The sequence below is a fragment of the Phyllostomus discolor genome, chromosome 4 (genome assembly GCF_004126475.2).
Source record: "Phyllostomus discolor isolate MPI-MPIP mPhyDis1 chromosome 4, mPhyDis1.pri.v3, whole genome shotgun sequence".
In the NCBI taxonomy this organism is placed as follows: Eukaryota; Metazoa; Chordata; class Mammalia; order Chiroptera; family Phyllostomidae; genus Phyllostomus; species Phyllostomus discolor.
In genome coordinates, this window is record NC_040906.2 from 62,912,317 (window position 1) to 62,934,019 (window position 21,703).

Below are 21,703 nucleotides of genomic sequence, written 5' to 3' on the forward strand. Positions count from 1 at the left end.
CTGAGCACTGGGGAGAAAGGTTTTGATTATAAAGGTTCCCTCTTTCACAGAATTATCCCAGGATTTATGTGCCAGGGTGGGGGCTTCACATACCACAGTGGCACAGGTGGCAAGTCCATCTACGGGAGAAATTTGTAGATGAGCATTTCATCCTGTAGCAAACAGAGCCTGGCATCTTGTCTATAGCAAATGCTGGACCCAGCGCAAACAGTTCCCAGTTTTTCATCTATACTGCCAAGACCGCTTGGCTGGGTGGCAAGCATGTGGTCTTCAGCCAGGTGAAAGATAGCATGGATGTTGTGACGGCCATGGAGCACTATGAGTCCAGGAATGGCAGGACCAGCAAAAAACATCACCATATCTATGTACTGACCATGGACAACACTAAAATATGTGACCTGTCTTTTATCTTGACCACCAGATCATTCAGGAGTGCACCCCTCACCCCCATGTGCTTGGAATGTTCTATAATCTTCATGCTCCCACTGCAGTTCATTGGGTTCCACATTTTCCTTACCCTTCCAAGTCGAGATGGATTGCAGAGTTAAGTTTATGATTATAAAATAAAAACTAAACAATTGTCCAAAAAAAAGAATGGCTATAATCAATAAATCAACAAACAGGTGTTGGCAAGGATGTGGAGAAAAGGGAACCTTTGTGCACTATTGGTGGGAATGCAAATTGCTATAGAGTCTCCTCAAAAAGTTAAACTCAGAACAGTAATCCAAAAGACAAACAAACACCAAAATGACCCTATGTTCATTGCAGTGTTGTTTATAATAGCCATGTTTTGGAAGCAGCCCAAGTGCCCATCGGTAGATGACTGGATAAAAAAGCAGGTACATTTACACAATGAAATACTACTTGGCTATAAAAAAGAAGAAAATCTAACCTTTTGAGACAACATGGATAGGCCCAGAGAGTATTATGTTTAAGTGCAATAAGCCAGTCAGAGAAAGACAAGTACCATATGATTTCACATGTATGTAGAATCTAATGAACAAAATAAACTAACAAGCAAAATATAAACAGACACAGATTGATAGCTTTCAGAATAGGGGTGTTGGAGGGCTCAGTGTAAAAGGTGAAAGAATTAAGTAAAAAAAACCAACAATCTCATAAACATAGACAACAGCATGGTTATTGCCAGAGGCAAAAGAGTGGTGGCAGGGGGAGATGAAAAAAGGCAAAGGGTGAGTAAATTGTGGCAGAAAGAGATATGACTTTGGGTGATGAGTGCACAATGTAGTGTGCAGATGATATGTTATAGAGCTGTACACTTGAAACCTGTATGGTTTTATTAACCAATGTTACCATTATAAATTCAATTCAAAAAATTTACCCCCCACCCCAAAACATACAGAAAAGAAAATATAAACACGACATAGTAGTTGTTTCAGTGGTGGAAAGTATTTGAATGTCCCTAGTAAAAACTGATTATTGAGTTATTGAAAAATCCTGGTATACCATCAAGGTTGAGAAGTTGGAAAGGGTTAATAAATAAATATTCACTTACTATCACATGCACACACAGAACCTAGATCTACACATACCAATATGGAGAGATCTCTAATACTTTGTAGAAAAATCAAGATACACAATGACACATAGACTGTAACATCTGTGTAGGCTAAAAAAGCAACAAAAAATATTGGCCAAGGATATACACGATATGAAAGAACACAAAATAAACCTGAAGACAACAGTGGTTAGCTATTGGGAAGAAACTATGGGGAAGAGGGTCCTCAAATTTTATGTTTAATACATATATATTTTTTAAATAAAAATGTCAATGAGGAATTATCATAATTTTCAATTTTGTCAGGCACTTAAATTTTTGTTATTCTCTGTACTTATTACTTTTTAACATTTCTTTAGATACACATGAAAAAATACAGATAAACCCCAAAAGGATAGTAATAACAAAACATATGATTAAAGTAATTATTCATCCCTATAAATGAGTAAAGGTAAACTTTTTCAGGAAGCAACCTGAAATACACTATACAACTTATTTAAGTTATAATTTATCAATATATTATCAGTGATTTTAAAAAAACTAATGCATAAAGGCAGGGTTATTCTTGTACTGATTCCATAACTCATCACTGTTACTAATTTTAATAGTAATTATTGAATGTGACCTATGAAAAATTATACAATTAAACAATGTTATTTTAGTTAAAATAGCTTTTTAATAGATAATTAAATTATGGCATGGCACATATTTTAGATGCATGGGCCTCTAAATTTTAACAAGTATTTTCCTCTTCACTAATTAGGAAAATTAATACAGCTGGGCTGCCTCCATATGTAAGCAAATGTATTAGTAGAAAATGTTAAAACAATTGAAACTTTGATGCTAACTATATAAACTTGATTTCTTCTTGTGGTTCCTTCTAACCAAATCACTCACTTAACATAATGAAATGCTCAGTATAAGAAACAGCCTAGCCCTCCCTGGCTGGCGTAGCTCAGTAGATTGAGTACGGGCTGTGAACTGAAGTGTCGCAGGTTCGGTTCCCAGTCAGGGCACATGCTTGGGTTGCAGGCAACAGCCCCCAGCAACCGCACATTGATGTCTGCCTGCTGTCTGCCTGTCTCTCTCTTTCCCCCTCCCTTCCCTCTCTAAAAATAAATAAATAAAATCTTTAAAAAAAAAAAAAAAGAGACCTATAAAAGGACCTAAGTTTAAAAAAAAAAACAGCCAATTCATTTTGAAATATTTGTCCACTATAGTTAAAACATTTTGTTGTATAATGTTCTAGGTCCAGAAAAGATTTTATTACTTATGAATACTACTTGGTGCTTAAAATTCAAATTCTACATGGTAACATTCTTAGGTTAAAATAGGTTAGCCTAATGGAATACTAGTTCAGTTACCTTGGGCTCAATTGCTCTACAGAAGACTTAGTTATATGTTTAATTCAAATGTGTAGGGATAGTTGCTACTTGGATTTGTATGTCCCAGACGAAACTGGCTTGTGACAGGAATGGCAAGAAGTAATCATTAAAATGCCTTCTGCAAGAACTGTGCTTGAGCAAACTGCTCCAGATAGATGACTTCTGAAGAGCTGCAGGTCAGCCACAGACTCATCCGTATCTTTGAGATATAGTACTCTTTACTGTTTACAGCAGGAGTTGCATTGTAAAAATTCAGTGTTACTGAATTTCCTGATAAGAGCATCCACTTAATAAATATTCACTGCAGAGATCCCCAAGAGGGTTTCTCAAAATCACAAATACCAAATACTTTATTCTTCATTTAGTCTGAATTAGAAATGAAACCAGAGAGTTTTATTAGTTTGACCATTAAAAGAGTTACTAGTGACCAACTATAACACTAAGAAAGAAAATTGGGGGAACTATTGTATATTCTGATGACTACCATGGGACTCCCAAATAGGTGCATATACTATGCACTTACAAGTAACTCAACTGGGACAACTAGCTCTGAAATCTACAAGAACTTTCTGTAACAAAGAAAAGGAGAAAGGAAAGAAGACAAGTCCTTGTGAGGGCATGGGAGGGTGGGTACAGAGGCTAAAGGGAAATCTCTATGTCATTTCTGTGTCTCTCTCAATGCACAGAGCAAAATCCTTGGGATTTTCCCCTCTTAAAACCTGAGAGATAGTAGCATTATTGACAATAGTCAAAAGTGGAAATAAACCAAATGCTAATTAGATGATGAAGAATACACAAAATGTGGTATATATTCATACATGGAATATTATTTAAAAATTAAAAATGGATGAAGTACTGATATATGCTAAATATGGGTAAGTCTTGAAAACATCATGTATGCTAAATATAAGAAGTCAGTCACTGAAGACCATATATTGCATTATATCATATAGGAAATGTTCAGAATAGGTAAATCCATAGACAGAAAGTGGAATAGTGGTTCCCAGGGGCTGTGGGGAGGGACGAACGGGGAAGGAGTGCTAATGGGCAGAGAGTTTCTTTTTGGGGTGATGGAAATATTCTAAAATTAAATAATGGTGTTGGATGTACAACTCTGTGAAAATACTAAATACTAAATTGTATACTTTAAAATTACGGTGACATATCTCAATAAAACTGTTACTTAAAGAACTCAGGTTTTGGCTGGTGAGAGCACCAGCTGGTCAAAGGGACAGAACTTTATCAAGCATCTTCCTCAAGTGGTACATTACATAAGGAATAAACTGTCAAGGCACAAACATTCAATCTTTTGCAGGAGTCTTCATTTTTAAAGAACGTATCATTAAGAAGGTTTATTTCATAATGACTTAAAAATAATTGATGAAGAAAAGACTTGAACCATGAAAAAGCCTTTTCTACTACTATCAGCACTTAAACTAATCATTTTTAGAATTTTTATTAGTATCAACAGAAGCCTGATGGACACCAGAAGGGGATCCTATAAAGTATAAAAATATCTGAATGGCAGTGGGAAATCAGATCTTTTTATTAACAAAAAGAGCACAGTTCTTTTCTTAAGGGGCAATAATAAGACTATTTGTCAAGATTGCATGACCTTCTTGAAACCATCAAGAATTCTATTTTAGCAGGGCTTTAAACTAACTGAAAAGGTAGAGATAATCTTAGTGAGACTGTGAAGTTACTTGATTTCAATATTGCAAAACATTTTTCTCAGGGTCTAGAGTAACTTTGTAATACCAGCAGAAGCCAGTTAAAGCATGGACAACGTAAAGGGACTATCTGCTTCTAAATGAGGTAATCAATTCTAATGTACAAAATTCAACACAAAAACCTAAAGCTGTGCTTTAATATTATGAGTTACCATTAACACCTTAATGATTTCTATAATTATTAAAAGGTCTAATTATCTCTTTTTGGTTTCAATATAAATAAAAAGTTAGTGCTCCATCTTAACGAAAGGACAAGCTATGATTTACAAGATAAAATATACAGGACTAATTTATGTAGCCCAAACAAATAAACTTGTTTCTTTATGCATCTACAACTTATCCAGAAGTAACTGACAAAGTTTCTCAGTTTCTGGGTAACAGTAAGATTTCAAGTCTACAATCATGAATAGCTTGGAAATTCGGTACAATAAAATTTCAGAAATAGTTTCTTGAATTCTAAGATGATCATATTTTCATTTACAGACTCTGCAACTCAAACTATATTCTCTTTCTACAATGTTGGTACAAAAAAAGCTGAACTACTAATACAGTTTCTCTGCTTGCATGAAACATGCAGCACTGGCCATACCGTGCACATTTGAAGGCTAAATTCACCTTGCCGTATTTCCCGTCCGAGCTTCCACTCACAGGTGCAGCTTGTCAGTGTAAGGCTGTAGAGATCTCTAACCACTGCTAAATTAGCATCCCTAGGCTGCAGGTCTTGCCCTAAGTATCTGCCCCCTTGGGAATCCCTCAGGCAAATGGGAGCCACTAAAATTTAGGCCTGGTATCAAAGGACTTTAAAAAACAAGATAAAAATGTTCGCCAGAGTAATTACCTCTAACCTGTATTTTTTTAAAATGAAGAGAATAATGTGTAGTCACATTATTATAACCACTTTTATTTTAAACCACTTATAAGTGGTTGCCTTGTTTTGGAGAGTTAATGGAAATATTTTGTATGTTGATTGTGGTTATACAACTTCATGCCACAACTCATGTCAAAAAACCATAAAACTGTATGCCACAAAGAGTGAATTTTGCTATAACTCACCCTTAATAAACCTGACTTAAAAATAAAGCAATTATCTCTGAATGACAGAATTACAGATTTTCCTCTACACTTTCTTGAACTTAACAAATAGTCTAAAGTGAACATAATGTAACTGCAGTCAGGAAAGGAAAGAAAAAAACAGGATAAGATTCCTGCTGTGGCCATCCTGTGCCCCGCTTCCATGCCCTTGGGGAGTGTAGGCGGGCAGAGGAAGGCCCAGAGTAAGGAGGTGGGCTCCTCACTGTGGGTTATTGGGTTCATTTATTGCCACCTCATCCCATGAAATCTAAACTAGTGTGAAAATAATATAAGAAGAAAAATAATAAAGCCCATTTTCATCAAAATTTAGACATGAAGGCTGGTGCTTAGCCTGTGGGAGGCAAGAGGTTTAAAGGGTATATTTCCTTCCAAGGTACCTGTGCTATTAGATTCTCCTGAGATTAGGTTTATATACCCTGAAGGTCATTTCTCTTCCTAAGGCATGCACCCTGTGCACCTGCATAGTGAACTGCAACACAGGATATCTCACATCTTGGTACCCACTGCCACGCAGGACTCTAAAAGGCTCGGAAGGCTTGGAGGATCTGAAGTTGACTCATTCATCTATATACACTAAATACCATCCTTGAGCCAAACTGGAGTGTCAGAAATAGCTCCCTGGAGAACTACTTTCAGCTAAGGTGCTATTCTAGCCATTTACATTCTATTCAGTAATAGAAGAAAAAGCCAAATGAGCCTGATTTTGTAACAGACAAACTGCTAGGGATGCTGTTTGCTTCATCCTACAGTGGGGTCTCTCAAAGGTGACTCAGGAGAAAACACTCCAGTCTCAGACCCAGAAACAGCAGATTCTCCTGAGCAGCCTGGTTTTTATCCTCTAGACACTCTGAATCATGTAATTCATTAGTGTTTCTCTCTTTAGCATGGCTACTAAGACACTTAGAACCAGAGTAGCTGGCTCCCTTTGTATTGATGTTTATGGAGTGTTAACAACATATGGTACATTTTGTATACAATTTTAACCTTGGCTTCGCCTTATTTTTATAATCTGCATCTTCTCTTTAAATTTTCTCACTCCATTTTCAATTTTCTTATTTTAAAAAGATGTTTCGAATACTTTTGGAATGAGATGAAATGTTAAATATGTAAATAACTATAATATACACTCAGTAAAAATCTAGAAAGTTTGTAACCTTTCAACTGATTCTATAGCCTACTTTCAATGAAGTGAAGTATCAAATACATAACTATAGTATACTCAAAACAAATACAGACTAATATCTTCTCTATTAACTGATCCAACAGCCAACTTTAAATGAGGTAAAATATTAAATACATAAATATCTATACTGAACTCAGTATAAATACAGAAAGCTATAACTTCTTTATTAACTGTTTTCATAGCCTGCCTTCAATGAGGTGAAATATTAAATACATAGGAAACTATTAAATGCAAAGGTAACTTTGGTGTACTTGGTATAAAAGCAGAAAGTCTATTAACTAGTCCCATAGCTCACCTTCAGGGGTTTTCACAGTTGCAGTGATAATTTTTGGTCTGATATGTCATCTTTGGATACAGGCTCAATCAATACCAGATTACGGATCATTACATATTGATATTGTTTGTGGTATTAATGTTTTGCAGGAAATAAAACAAATGCAAAATCATATCAGAAATGGAGTTTTTATTACCTTATTTAGAAATCAGTACTTCCACAGAGTCATTAATAGAAAACCAAGCTATCATTTTAATTAAGATTTTTTCAAGTTTTCAACAAGGCACGTTGCAAGTGAACTGCAAATGATAATTGTGCAGTTCATTTTTTAGGACACTTCCTAAATAATAACATGCAGAGGCCCAGTTTTTCTATGTAGAAAATGGGAACATCTTATGCTTTGGGTTAAAAATTCATCTTTGGTAGTGCAAATGTGAAAACAGAATTGCTCAGTTCTGGAGCTACTCATGTGGCAGAGGGCTCCACGGTGTATTATTTAGCACAACGTAAGAGGCGTTTGTTAATGGGACTTCATGCCACTGCCCCCTTATTCACAGGGTGAAGCCACTCATGGCAAGCTCTGGACAACTCTAGATAACTACAAAAGTAAATGATAATATAATTTCATTTCCCTTTGAGTTATTAATGCCATCTTTGATTTAGAAAAAGTAAGGAAGTCTTACTGATCATCTTACAAACTCTGACACAGGATCTAAATCAAACAAGATGAAATTTCAAATGTCCCATTTTGCTAATTGAACTCACTTCATGTAAGAATGAACTAGGAAGCTACATGACCATAAGCATCAAGCCCACTCTGAATTTCCTTGGAATAAATCAGAAATGGCTAACAGGCAAGGGGGGCTTCAAACTAAGAGCTAATTTCTGCTTTTCTGTATCTTTGGATTCTGATTCTGAAAATGAAAATTGGTGGGAACTGTAAGACACAAGGGAGATCTCTCAAGTCATAATAACAACCTATACTCCTTTCACTAACACTGCTTTCTAATGGGTTCCTTGCCAGTGTGAAACCTGTTGTTCACATAGCAGAGTAACTGTGTCAATGGTCACCCTGAGGTCCACTGAAAAGCACACAGATAGGTATGAAGAAGGCAGAGGTGAGAATGAGTAAACAGAAACCCAAAGATGCCAGGTAGATTACCCTACCAAAAATGGTAAAGCACCCTTACTTGAACTCAGAACACCCTGGGCTTCATTAAGGGTCACTGTCCATTCAATGAACGTTTGGCAGGGTGGCTGCCTGTTGAACACCATACACTGTGCCAGGGCTGTGGGGTTGGCCTTACCACCTCATAGGAGAGCTATTATAGACACAGAGGAATAGTTAAAGAGTTTAGATGACGACAGATGACTTTCTTGAAGAAACTTGGGAAAGGCTGTAAGAAAGGTTTAACACTTAATTGGGAGCACTGAGAATATACAGAAATCCACCTGTAATGGGAGGAGGGCAATCAAAATAGATCAATTATCATTCATTGAAAGAAGAAATCCACCTTACTCATAACCCTTAAGATTCCATAACAGGTTCCCCTCTTGTTGCTTGGCCTCTCTTCATTCTGACCTATTCACTCACTACACCTCGGGGTGAATGCCACCAACTATGACCACAACAGCAACAGCAACTTCCGATAAGTCTCCTTTGTAAACTTAAGTAAGGTGAGGCTTACCATTGTTGGTTCCCAGTTCCCCACAACCAAACGCCAGCTTTACCTTTCCAACTTCGCAAATCACTAGGTCCTTTAAGGACACACATCCTAGACACTACTGAGCTACTTCACACTTTAATACGATAATAACATGAGATCATATACACCATTATACATGCTTTTTGTGTTTCTCTGGTCAGCTCAGCTCTCATTTCTGGAGGACCCATTCACTCAGCCAACATTCACTGACTGAGCCCCAGTGACATGCCAGGCACCATTCAGATACAAAGCACCAAGGTCACTTAGAGTTAAGGATTACCCATGTTACTGACAAAATTCTAGCAAACCTATGGATTTAGTAATTCAACTAGGTAACCTTAAAATTACTTAATGTTTTAAAACTTAAAGGAAAGTACAGTAAATAATCTAATAACCATGCACATATCAATCACCCCCTCACTTAACAGATATTACTACTTTGTCATGTTTGCTCCAAATGGCAATTTTTAAAAAAGACTTTATTTATTTATTTTTAGAGAGGGAAGGGAGATAGAGAGAGAGAGAGAGAGAGAGAGAGAGAGAGAGAGAGAGAGAGAGAGAGAGAGAAACATCAATGTGCGGTTGCTGGGGGCCATGGCCTGCAACCCAGGCATGTGCCGACTGGGAATCGAACCTATGATGCTTTGGTTCGCAGCCCGTGCTCAATCCACTAAGCTACGCCAGCCAGGGCTAAATGGCAATTTTAATAAATCCTAATTCCTGATAGCTTCCCCTTCCTTTACTCCCTAGAAGTACCACTATCTGAAATTGGTGTTATTCCAAAACAATTTTTCTTTTACTAAACATGCATACATTCATAAACAATAGCAAACATTGTTTAAATATTACACAGTATTGTTATATGTATTTAAAGAATGTTTATAATGATAACCTCCTATTCCTATTTTGCAATTCGTGGTTTTCACCCAGAAGTCTGTTTTGCAAGATGCCCATATTGATACACGTAGACCTAGTTATCTCATTTTAACTGCTCTAGAGCTAACTTTTTCAGTTTATTTACCATTTCCATTCTGATGGACAATTATGTCCTAAGATTTCACCTTTGCAAATAATGCTATAATGAGCATTCTCATTTATGTTTTCCTGTGTGTAGCACAAAGAGCTCCAAGCCCAAAACGGGAAGCTGCTTAAGTGTTCATGATATTCCGAAAAAACCACTCAGTGGATTGGCTAATGTGGACACGTTTTTTATTATACACACTACAGGGGAGAGCATCAATGGTGATGGGTCTGTATGAGAGAGATCGCACCTCCTCCAGTCTGAGGCTTGTTATAAGGGGTTCCAGACAAAGGCAGCATGGGTGTAGGTTGCACAAACCTATGTGTGGCCTGGAGCTACATTACCTCAGTGTGCATGTGCAATAAGAGGCAGTCACAGGACACAAAGCTTCTCCCAAAAGGAGATAAGGAAGGAGTTAACAATCCATTCCCAAAATAATACACATTCCTCCTGGCCAGTGGCCCTCTGACCCCACACTTGTACACAACTGTAAGACATTTCCAGTAATGCCAAATTCTTTAAGTTTTAAATCTTACTCTTTTGTCTGATTCTCACTCAACTGTCGAGATTTTTTAGCTTGAGTTTTATAACATCTGATTGTGAACTCATTTTTAGTGATGTTGGTTTCTCATCTGGGGATTCCTGAATAATGTGGAGTCACATTTAGGTTCCACCCTCACATTTGGTGCAAAGCCTGGGGTTTGTGGGAAACCACCCTTTGAGTGGCATGCAGCAATCTTAAGTTCAAACGTGTCACCTGGAGAACACACAAAGCCTCATTCTTGGTCCCCTGCCCAAGACCCTAAAGTTTTGGGGCTCTGACGGTCCCAGGCCTCCTGCATAGATAGCTCAAATGTTTCTGGTTCTGGCTCTGGCTCTTAAGTTCCTTTCTTAGTTCTTAGGCCTGGCGACCTTCCTTTCTCTTTTGCCATTTCTAGGTAATGACTTGTATTCCTAGGACTTTATCAGTAGAATTTCTACATTAGTTTAGTTAGCTAAATTGCCAGAATAAAAGTCCTAACCGAATTTTGTAAATGTTCAACTAATTCTTCTATTAGTGTAAAATTATATATTTTTACAATGTTGATCCACACTTTTTAGAAATATTTAACACAGTATTATTGAATTTATGAATTGCTCTTTTTGATGTTACACATACAGCTTTCAAAAACACTGAATATAATCAAAATTAATTTCTGATAATTTGTAACCTCTTTGTCAAATTATTTCACTATTAGAAAATTAAACATTTTTTATTTACAATTTTACAATTGTCCTATAACTTTTCTTCCTGTAAACAACTGGTTGTATATTTAAAAATAATCACATAATTTGAAATTTGTATTCTTAAAGTTTAATTGATCTTATTTGTATACTTTAAGCCTTACTAAGACTAACCAATGCAGAATTGGAGAGGTTCAGAGATAGAAAATTTCATGAGAACACAACTTATAAGCCTATTATTTTTAAATTCATAGCAATAATTAGGTAGAAAAGATAAACTACAGACAGCATTCTCTCCAGTGAGAATTGTTCTGGCCATGGGTAACAGAAGACATTGAGAAGCAGAGTAATTACACTGTTAGAAATAACTGAGAGGCAAGTTACTGTGGGGACACGCCCACTTTGGAGTAAACAAACCAAGCTTTAAAATGCAAGTGACAGGAGTGTTTTATGGTAGGCTTTACTGGAACATATAATTACTACGAAAGAAATCCAAAGATAGGATAAGCAGGGATATCACCATTTGGAGCTTGTGGCAGTAATTTTTATAGCAATGATGTTTTAAAATGGTATAAAAGTCTATTTAAATATGATTAAATGTGGGTTTTCTATTCCAGTAATATACTGGTTTTAAATTTACTATCTTTAAATATAATAAATTATTTCATACAGTAATTATTTCATAGGATAGTTTTTAAAAAATTAAAGGTAAATTGAAGGCATTTTCAAAAGCTAACTAAATGTTATCATTTACAAATATTTCCTAGTTAAAAAAAATCAATACCAGGTTTTCAAGCTAGTTAGCTTTACCAAATAATTAGAAATTGTGGAAAACATCCATTAACTGTATTTATACATGAGAAAACAAATTTCTAAATGTAGTGTACTAGCTTCTGCTATAGAAGCTTACTAATGCCATATAAAGCCTATCAAACACAGGACTGAAGTATAATCAATACTGTGAGAGGCTTCTCAAAATGAGAATAAATTGACATTTTTGGTGTCAAATTCAGGAAGGCAAGTTAATAGTGACAACACTAACAGAATCATTTGTTGCATCCAGAACAACTTAATAAGGCATGCAACTTGAAGGTGTGTAAAAAGCAAGAGCCATTGGCCCTGTACCTGGTGCTGGCGATGCTTGGTGATTCTGCTCCAAGCCTACATCTTTCTAGCTGACTGGCAACAATCTGCCTTTCCACTTCCAGTTCTCGGGTAAGTCGTTGAAACTGAAGCTCCTGTGATTCAAGGAAATAAAAGGCATATAAGGTGTCAAGTTGTGCTGCTCAGGCAGATATATGAATTAAAGTATGTCACAGGAAATATAGGAACATACCATAACAACACCATAGTATGGCTTCACAAAATTAGCGTTTTTAATGGAATCATGAGCCTAATAACCTACTGATTTTTAGGTTTTTCAAACGTAAAGGCACTAGAACATAAGCCTTTGTTTGGAATTGAAAACAAGTAGATACCTGTCTTTCTTTTACTTTTTTTTGGTGCTAACTGAGGTTTTCCAACAGAACTTCTGCTACAGTGCTGCATGACACCCTGGGGTTGCAGTCATTACTTATATGTCTACAGTAGAGGCACAGCAACCAGTACAAGCTATTCATACTCAATAGCTAATTTTTATGTCCGTCATACTGTATATGTTAGCAAAGAATTAAAAAACATAATTTTCCATGATGAGAATCACTTTAGCATGTTTGATAAAAGCCTTTTTAATTGCTAAGGGGAAAAAAATCACTCCAGTCCCACAGAAAAAATCTTGCAATATAAGCAACAAACTTTTTCTATTGCTACAAATATATTCATGTGTCACTGTATGAAGTGGAGGGAAAAAAGGTCTGAGCAACAGGAGCAAATTTAAAATTGTATTCAAAAGCTGAAATCATTGTTCAAGGAAGTTATATTCTTCGTTCTATGCTGTATCATGAGGGCAAGGAAAGTTCTATTATAGAAGAAAATACTATAACTTTCTTTGGTATTTATCTCACTGTTACCTTGACAGTATTTTAACCAAAAGAAAGTATGCCATGCCCTAAAACATATACAGATCAAATCAAGTATACAGCAAAGGCTTTAAAGCCATAAACAACATCTCCAGTAACAACTCAAGCTCCCCTGTGCCACATTATCTCCTTACAACTACTCTACTCAAAGCAAATGCTGAATTTACAAGGTGTTTAATCGGACAATGACTTTGAGCTCAAAATACCAGGCACACAAAGCATAAGCCTAGAAACTAATCAGAAATAAAATTACCTGAAATATTTTCCCTTTTACAATTTTTTTCTATTTTTAAAATACATTTTATTAATTATGCTATTACAATTGTCCCATTCCCACCCTCCTTTATTCCCCTCCACCCTGCACCCCATCGCACCCACATTCCATGCCCTTAGTTCATATTTATGAGTCGTTCTTTAGCTTTTACATTTCCTATATTATTCTTAACCTCCCCCTGTCTATTTTGTACCTAAGGTTTATGCTTCTTTTTCCCTGTACCTTTACCTCCACTTTCCCCCTTCCTCACTCAAAACCCCCCATGTGATCTCCATTTCTATGATTCTGTTCTTGTTCTAGTTGTTTGCTTGGTTTGTTTTCGCTTTTAGGTTCGGTTGTTGATACTTGTGAGTTTATTGCCATTTTACTGTTCATATTTTGATCTTCTTTTTCTTAGATAAGTCCCTTTAATATTTCATATAATAAGGGCTTGATGATGATGAACTCCTTTAACTTGACCTTATCTGGGAAGCACTTTATCTGCTCTTCCATTTTAAATGACAGCTTTGCTGGATAGAGCCATCTTGGATGTAGTTCCTTGCCTTTCATGACTTCACATACTTCTTTCCAGCCTCTTCTTGCCTGTAAGGTTTCTTTTGAATCAGTGGACAGTCTTATGGGAACTCCTTTGTGGGTAACTGTTTCCTTTTCTTTTGTTGCTTTTAAGATTCTCTCCTTATCTTTAATCTTGGGTAATGTAATTATGATGTGCTTTGGTGTGTGCTCCTTGGGGTCCAACTTCTTTGGGACTCTGAGATCCCTGGACATCCTGGAAATGTATTTCCTTTGCCAGATTAGGGAAGTTCTCCTTCATTATGTTTTCAAATAAGTTGTCAATTTCTTGCTCATATTCCTCTCCTTCTGGCACCCCTAGGATTCAGATGTTGGAATGTTTAAAGTTGTCCTGAAGGTTCCCAAGCGTCTCCTGACTTTTTTTTTTTGAATTCTTGTTTCTTCATTCTGTTCTGGTTGAAAGTTCATTTCTTCCTTCTGTTCCAAATTGTTGAGTTGAATGTTTGAATTTTTCCTTCCTGTCACTGCTGATTCCCTGTACATTTTCCTTTATTTCACTTTTCATAGCTTTCACTCTTTCCTCTACTTTGTGACCACACTCAACCATTTCTGTGAGCATCCTGATTACCAGTGTTTTGAACTGTGCATCTGATAGGCTGCCTAGCTCTTCATCGCTTAGTTGTGTTTTTTCTGGAGCTTTTCATTTTCTGGAGCTTTTCTTTTCATTTTTTTTTGTCTTGGCACACCTGTTACGTAAGTAAGGGGCTGAGCCTTAGGTATTTGCTAGGGCAGAGCAACCCACATTGCTGCGTTGTGGCACTGTATGTGGGGGAGGGGTCTGAGAGAGAACAATGCTGCTTGCTCAGCTCTCTGCTTGTTTTCACTCACTTTTCCTGTTACCCACAAGCAAATTGGGCCCTTCTGGTACCGATCCCATGTGGGTAGGTTTGTGTAGGTTCTAGGACCCTTTGGGTCTCTCCAACGAACTCTCCTGTGAGGCTGGGAGTTTCTCTAGCAAGCTCAACACCCACAGGATTTTTCAGTAAGATGTTTTGGGTTTTATTTCCCCACGCTGGAACCTTGAGTTGCTCCATCTCTCTCACTCCCCAGTTGTTCCTCCTGGTTTAGCTGCACACAAATGTGGGACCACCTGGTCCACCAGCTGCTGCCTCCAGCCATCATTTTGCCATAAGTCCTCTGCACCCACCTACCCATCTCCACTCTTCCTACAGGTCAGGATGAATGTTTCTTCTTTAACTTCTTGGTTGTCAGACTTCCATATACTCTGATTTTCTGGCATTTCTGATTATTTTTTGTTTTTAAATTTGTTGTTGCCCTTCTTTTGGTTGTGTGAGGAACCACAGTTTATCTACCTATGCCTCCATCTTGACCAGAACTGTGGTTATTTCTACCTGAAATATTATTTATGACAATATATAGTATTTGCCATGCAAAAATAAAACCTTATTGAAAAGCAAATTAACTCTCTTTGGAATTAGACAAACATGCAGTTACTTGACAGCCGTGGCTTTGCAAATTCTATAAACTGTTCCCAGAATTATTATTAAGAAACAGTTCCTGAACTCCTTAATTGCTTTCTGATGAGAATCCTTTTCTTATGAGCCATTGGTGTGGGCACATAGGGTATGACCTGAATGAATAATAGTTGGCTCCATAATGCTGTACAACATGATCATAGTAGATAAGCAGGACACTGTCTACCTTTACCTAACAATTCCTAGACTAGTGGTTCTTAATAAATTTAATAAAATCTAGAAAAGACTATCTAGATAATAAGTATATAATATTCAGTATCTGGTTAAGGTAATAAATTATAAGGATACTCTTATTTCACACTTACTCTTTCTTTGCCCTCAAAACAGTATCATTGTGTGTGTGTGAAGCTGCTATTCTTTTAATTATTATACTCAATTGTTTATTATACACTTTTGTCAGAAGGCTGGCTGCTTGTATCAAGTTAGTCCAGGAAAGGATGATCCATGAATCCTGAAATATTCCTTGAGATATCCCATTACCATTTTCTTCTAAGTTCAATGGCTCCTAGAGATTAAGGGTTGGAGTGTTTTCTACTTTTGGGATTGCCAAAAGTTACCAGGGTAGGATTAAGGTATGTTCTGTCAACTCAGGACATAAAAAAAACCCCTCTTTAGTAGATTTTTTTTTTTACCATATTTGTGGCTGCCTAAGGTCTTTGAGAATCCTTTCAAGAAAATAGTTGGAAAATTTCCTGCTTTAAAAAGGAGGAAGTTCAGACATACTCTCCACATAATTCCATCCTTCAGAAATAAAGACAGTGATTTTGGCTTTGCCAAGATGCCAGACTGATTCAGGTGCTGAAACCAAGACTCTGACATCAGAAAAGACACAAAGCTCATTTTCTTTCTCTTCCATTTCCTTACTGCACACCCTCAAAGTCACATTCCTAAAAAGTAAATCACCTCCACTCAAACTCTGTTTATGTTGGTGGCAGTGTTAGTGGTTTCTTTATCTGACCAATTCTGTGGCACAGATTTGGACACTGTTCCAGGAAGCTTACTATCAAGGTTGTTTTCTGGTCCTTGCAACAAATCTGAGAATTCATTAATAACCATTTAATAAATACCTTTCTCTGTACAATTAGCCATGTCAGTCTCTGTTTCTTGCAATGAGAATCCCTGGCTGATACCACTTACAGTTACTGAGTTGCTAGGAGAGCCTATGTATCTATAATGTAGCTAAAATTTTTAATTTAAAACTTGGGTAATTTCTTTAAATATTCATATGGATTGAGTAAACTCCATAGTATTTTCCTATGGGTCATGGAGCATGTAATATTGAATACCAGAGTGCCTACTTCTATCAAAACCATTTTATCCTTTATTTGTTAACACTTTTCACAAGTAGGATGTCATTAAAGCCCCAAAAGGAGAATATCAGGAACCTATGAAGCATGGAATTTGTTAAGATCACCTAATACTCGTGAATACCTACATATAACTAAAATACATAAATGTTTTATTGCAAAATTATTAATATTACCCTTACAGAATATAAACTGGGACCCATATGTGACTGGGACCAAGATGGGTAAGTACTTGATAATTCTGTCTCTACTGGGATCATAGACTAATGAGGAAGACATTATTGATTTTCAAACTAATACTCAATAGGATGTTTATGCAGATACCATCTATAAACTTAGTGTTTTTAAAATATATTTTATTGATTGTGCTATGACAGTTGTCCCATTTCCCCCCCTTCATCCTCCTCCACACTGAACACCCTTTCCCACCCACATTCCCTCCCTTTAGGTCATGTCCATGTGTCACAAGTTCTTTAGCTTCTACATTTCCCATACTGTTCTTGCCCTCTCCCTATTTTCTACCTACCATTTATGCTACTTATTCTCTGTACTCCCCCCCACCCACTCCCCTGTTGCTAACCCTCCATGTGATCTCCATTTCTGTGGTTCTGTTCCTGTTCTAGTTGTTTGCTTAGTTTGTTTTTGGTTTTGGTGTGGTTGTTAATAATTGTGAGTTTGCTGTCATTTTACTATACATGTTTTTTATCTTCTTTTTCTTAGATAAGTCCCTTTAACATTTCATATAATAAGGGCTTGGTGATGATGAACTCCTTTAACTTGACCTTATCTGAGAAGCGCTTTATCTGCCCTTCCATTCTAAATGAAAGCTTTGCTGGATAGAGCAATCTTGGATGTAGGTCCTTGCCTTTCATGGCTTGGAATATTTTTTTCCAGCCCCTTCTTGCCTGCAAGGTCTCTTTTGAGAAATCAGCTGACAGGCTCATAGGAACTCCTTTGTAGGTGACTGTCCCCTAATCTCTTGCTGCTTCTAGGATTCTCTCCTTCATTTTAATCTTGGGTAATGTAATGATGATGTGCCTTGGTGAGTTCCTCCTTAGGTCCAACTTCTTTGGGATTCTCTGAGCTTTCTGGACTTCTTGGAAGTCTATTTCCTTTGCCAGATTGGGGAAGTTCTCCTTTATTATTTGTTCAAATAACTTTTCCACTTGTTGCTCTTCCTCTTCCCCTTCTGGTACCCCTATAATTTGGATGTTGGAACATGTAAAAATGCCCTGGAGGTTCCTAAGCCTCTCCTCATTTTTTTGAATTCTTGTTTCTTCATTCTTTTCTATTTGGTTGTTTCTTTCTTCCTTCTGGTCCACTCCACTGATTTGAGTCCCAGTTTTCATCCCGTCACTATTGGTTCACTGTGCATTTTCCTTCATTTCACTTTTCATAGCCTTCATTTTTTCAATCTAATTCATGACCAAATTCAACAAATTCTGTGAGTATTGATTGCCACAGCATTGAGCATTGAGTGTTTTGAACTGTGCATCTGATAGGTTGGCTATGTCTTGGTTGCTTAGTTGTATTTGCTGTGGAGCCTGATCTGTTCTTCTGTTTGAGCCGTTTTTTTTTTTTTTTTTTTTTTTTTTTTTTTATGTCGTGCCTGTTACGTTTGAGGGGCGGAGCCTTAGGTGTTCACCAGGGCAGGACAGCCCAGTTGCTGGGTTGTGACACTGTAAGTAGGGGTAGGGTCTGAGAGGGAACAATGGCGCTTGCTCTGCTCTTGGTTGGATTTCAGTCCCTTCCACCGCTTCCACCAAGCAAACTGGGCCTTTATTTGCTAACTACCATGTGGGTGGGCTTGTGCATTCTGGGACCCTGTGGGTTTCTCCACCAAACTCTCCTGTGAGGCTGGGAGTCTTTCCCTGCACCTCAATCCCCACAGGTGTCCCCAGTTGGTGCCCCAAGGCTCTATTTCCCAGCGCTGGGACCCTGGGTTGCGTGGTCTGTCTCACTCCCCAGTTTCCCCTGGTTTATCTGCATGTGAATGTGGAACTGCCCAGTCAGCCCAGCCGCCTTGCACACAGTGCCTCACTTCACAATCTCTACCGCGATGGGCCTTCCTGTTGCCACCCTGCGCCTAGGGTCTGCTGGCTGCAGTCTTGTGTGTCCGGGATGTGTTATGCACCCAGTGCCACAGCTGTTTGTGCTGCAACCTGTCTCCACCCAGCTGCCTGACTCCGCCCTTCCTACGGGTCTGGATGAATGTGTCTATTTTATCTCCCTGGTTGTCCAACTCCCATACAATTTAATTTTCTGTCAGTTCTGGTTGTTATTTTGTTTCTAAATTGTTGTTGTCCTTATTTTGGTTGCTCAAGGAGGCACAGTGTGTCTGTCTACCTATGCTTCCATCTTGGCCGAAAGTCTCTAACTTAAAATGTTTCTATATTTTATCTTCTAAACTTAGATTATGAAGGCTGATCCCTAAATTAGTACCCCCAACTGGGCATCTGAATTATAAGGTGATCTTGTAGCAAAGAAAATAATGTAAAAAGCATGGACCAACAATTTAGAATATGACAATTTCCTCTTAAATTTGGTGACACAAGACCATAAACAAACTTTGAAAAAGTCAAGGCTACTGATATGCTATAAAAATGGATTCAGTCTACATTTATTTGAAAGCTTTTATTTTTACTTCATATATTTCATGTAAATATATTGTTATCCCTGACTGGTGGGGTTCCATTACTTGGGCGTGATACCACAAGGCGAAAGGTTGCTGGTTCGATTCCTGTGTTGCGGATTCAGTCCCTGGTTGGGCATGTATGAGAGGCAACTGATGGATGTTTCTCTCTCACATAGATATTTCTCTCCCTCTCTCCCTCCCTTCACCTCTCTCTAAAAATACATAAAATATTTAAATATATTGTTAAGTATCCTCTGAGAGTCACAAAAAAGCTGCACTTTTATGACCTTTGTATGGCCTTAAATGGTGAACAGAGAGCTGACTGCCCAAGAAAGCCCAAAGAAGGATGTGATGCCCCAGCTCTCAGCTACCCTAGATGTGCCTCAGCTGCAGAGGTACAACCTTGACCAAGGGTACACCTTTTCAGGTAAGTTGCATCCAGCCACTGACTGAAGTGGGAATATAAAGGCTGGGCACAGACTTGCAGGACAGCTTCCCTTGGGCTTGGCTGCCTGTGTAGTCAGTCCCAGGACTTCTTCCCTGGCCAATCCTGCTTTTTGTTTCCCTCTCCATCTGGATTAGAACCCAACCTGAGATAGTACTGTGGTTATTTTTTTTTTGACTTCCTTACATAGTGATAGAAATTTTCATTCCTAATTTTTAAAAAAATATTCTGAGATATTTCAATGTATAGAAAAATATAGACAGTAACACAATAAGTTTTGGAGAACTTGATCAAGCTACAGCAAATCTTAATACTTTGCTACATTTGCTTCACGTGTTTTAAGAAATAAAATATTAGAGATACAATGAAATCCTTTGGTTTCTTTCTCTAATCCTATTCCTTTCTCTTCCTTCCTTCCTTTCCAGAAGAAACCATATTATTGCTACTCCACATTAACAGATTCATAAATGATATATAGAATTGCTTTGCATGTTCATTTGGTTTATATATAGTCTTTGAAGGTTGCTTTCATTCCAATGTGATTTTGAGATTTATCAGTATCAGTGCACATAGATCTACTTCATTTATTTTCATTGCTCAACAGTATTCTGTTGTACAACTATAGCACAATGTATTTACATGTTTTCACCATGATGAATCCTTTGCTTATTTCCAATTTTGTGCAAATAATAAGCATTCTTGTATAAACTATCTTGTGCTCATGTGCCAGACTACTCCAGAGTAGAGATTCAAAAGTCAAAATGCTGGGTTGAAGACTATGCACACCTGCCACTTTACTTGATAATGACTACTTTCCAAAGTAGTTGTCCCAATTTACATGCCAGTCAGTAGTGTGTGAGGGTTCTCATTTCTCCACATTCTCACTGACATTGATTTGTACTCTGGGGCTAAAATTGCTTTCTTTCTTTTTGTGGGGGGTGGGGATTAAATCTGATAGGCACGGGATGCTATCTTACATTCACTTTACTTTGTATTTCCCTGATAGCTAACATCTTTTCATATGTTTATTGGCCACTTAGGTTTTTGAATCTCATAGATGTGAACTCTCAGGAAAAGACTTTTCTAACCGCCAGCCCCCGGGCTTGCCTTCTCCTTTAAAACTGGTTTCTCATCACTTTTGTGCTACCACTGCAGATTTCTAAGGTTTTAGCTTTGGGCAAGGGGTCTTCCAGGAGACTCCCCACCTGGGGCAGCCATCCTGAATGGGCAAATGGCAGGCTCAGGATCATCTAAGTGTGGCAGATACCTTCAGGGTGAAAGCCAGGTGTACTGCTTACTTAGCTTAGGATTCTTTCATTTCAGTTTTGGTTTCTTTAAATTCCTTTCTTTATTTCCAGCTCTAGCCTTGCTTTTAAAAAGACAATTTAAATATTTTATTCAGCATATTTTTTTTTTCAGGGGAAAGATTGATTAGGATAATGTGTAGACTCCCATTTCTGGCAGATGCCATTCAAGTACAACTGTCCAGCACTCCTGTTTAATTATTTCACATTACTCTAATTCACTAATTTGGGACTAGCTACAATAGTTGCTGCCGCTGTGATGACAACAATTAAGAAATAGCAGTGGGCACTCCTATCAGGCCCTTAGAGGCAACACCTTCAACTTCCTGTCTCCACATTCACACTAACCCTCCCTTCTCTTCCAGGCTTAGTTCAGGGGAGTGTGGTCCCCTTGCCTAAGGCTAGCCTTTCCATGCCCCCCCTGGGTCTAGTTTCCTTTTCTTGAATCTTCAATATTTCCTCTCAGTTTCATGAGTCTCAAATTCTTCTCATGAGAAAACACATCTATATATCAGGA

General features: G+C 37.6%; 1 protein-coding gene across 11 annotated transcripts in view; it reads right to left on the reverse strand.

The window, feature by feature from the left end:
* PKP4 (plakophilin 4) overlaps positions 1-21,703 on the reverse strand; it is a 255,291-nt gene that overhangs the window by 97,986 nt on the left and 135,602 nt on the right. For 10 of the 11 annotated variants that reach the window (XM_028509729.2, XM_028509727.2, XM_036023444.1 and 7 more), the window contains one exon: positions 12,260-12,372. The exons of the other annotated variant lie outside the window; for it this stretch is intronic. In XM_028509729.2, coding sequence (XP_028365530.1) covers positions 12,260-12,372 — 113 coding nt within the window. The remainder of the gene's footprint in view (positions 1-12,259; positions 12,373-21,703) is intronic. 11 annotated transcript variants of the gene reach the window in all.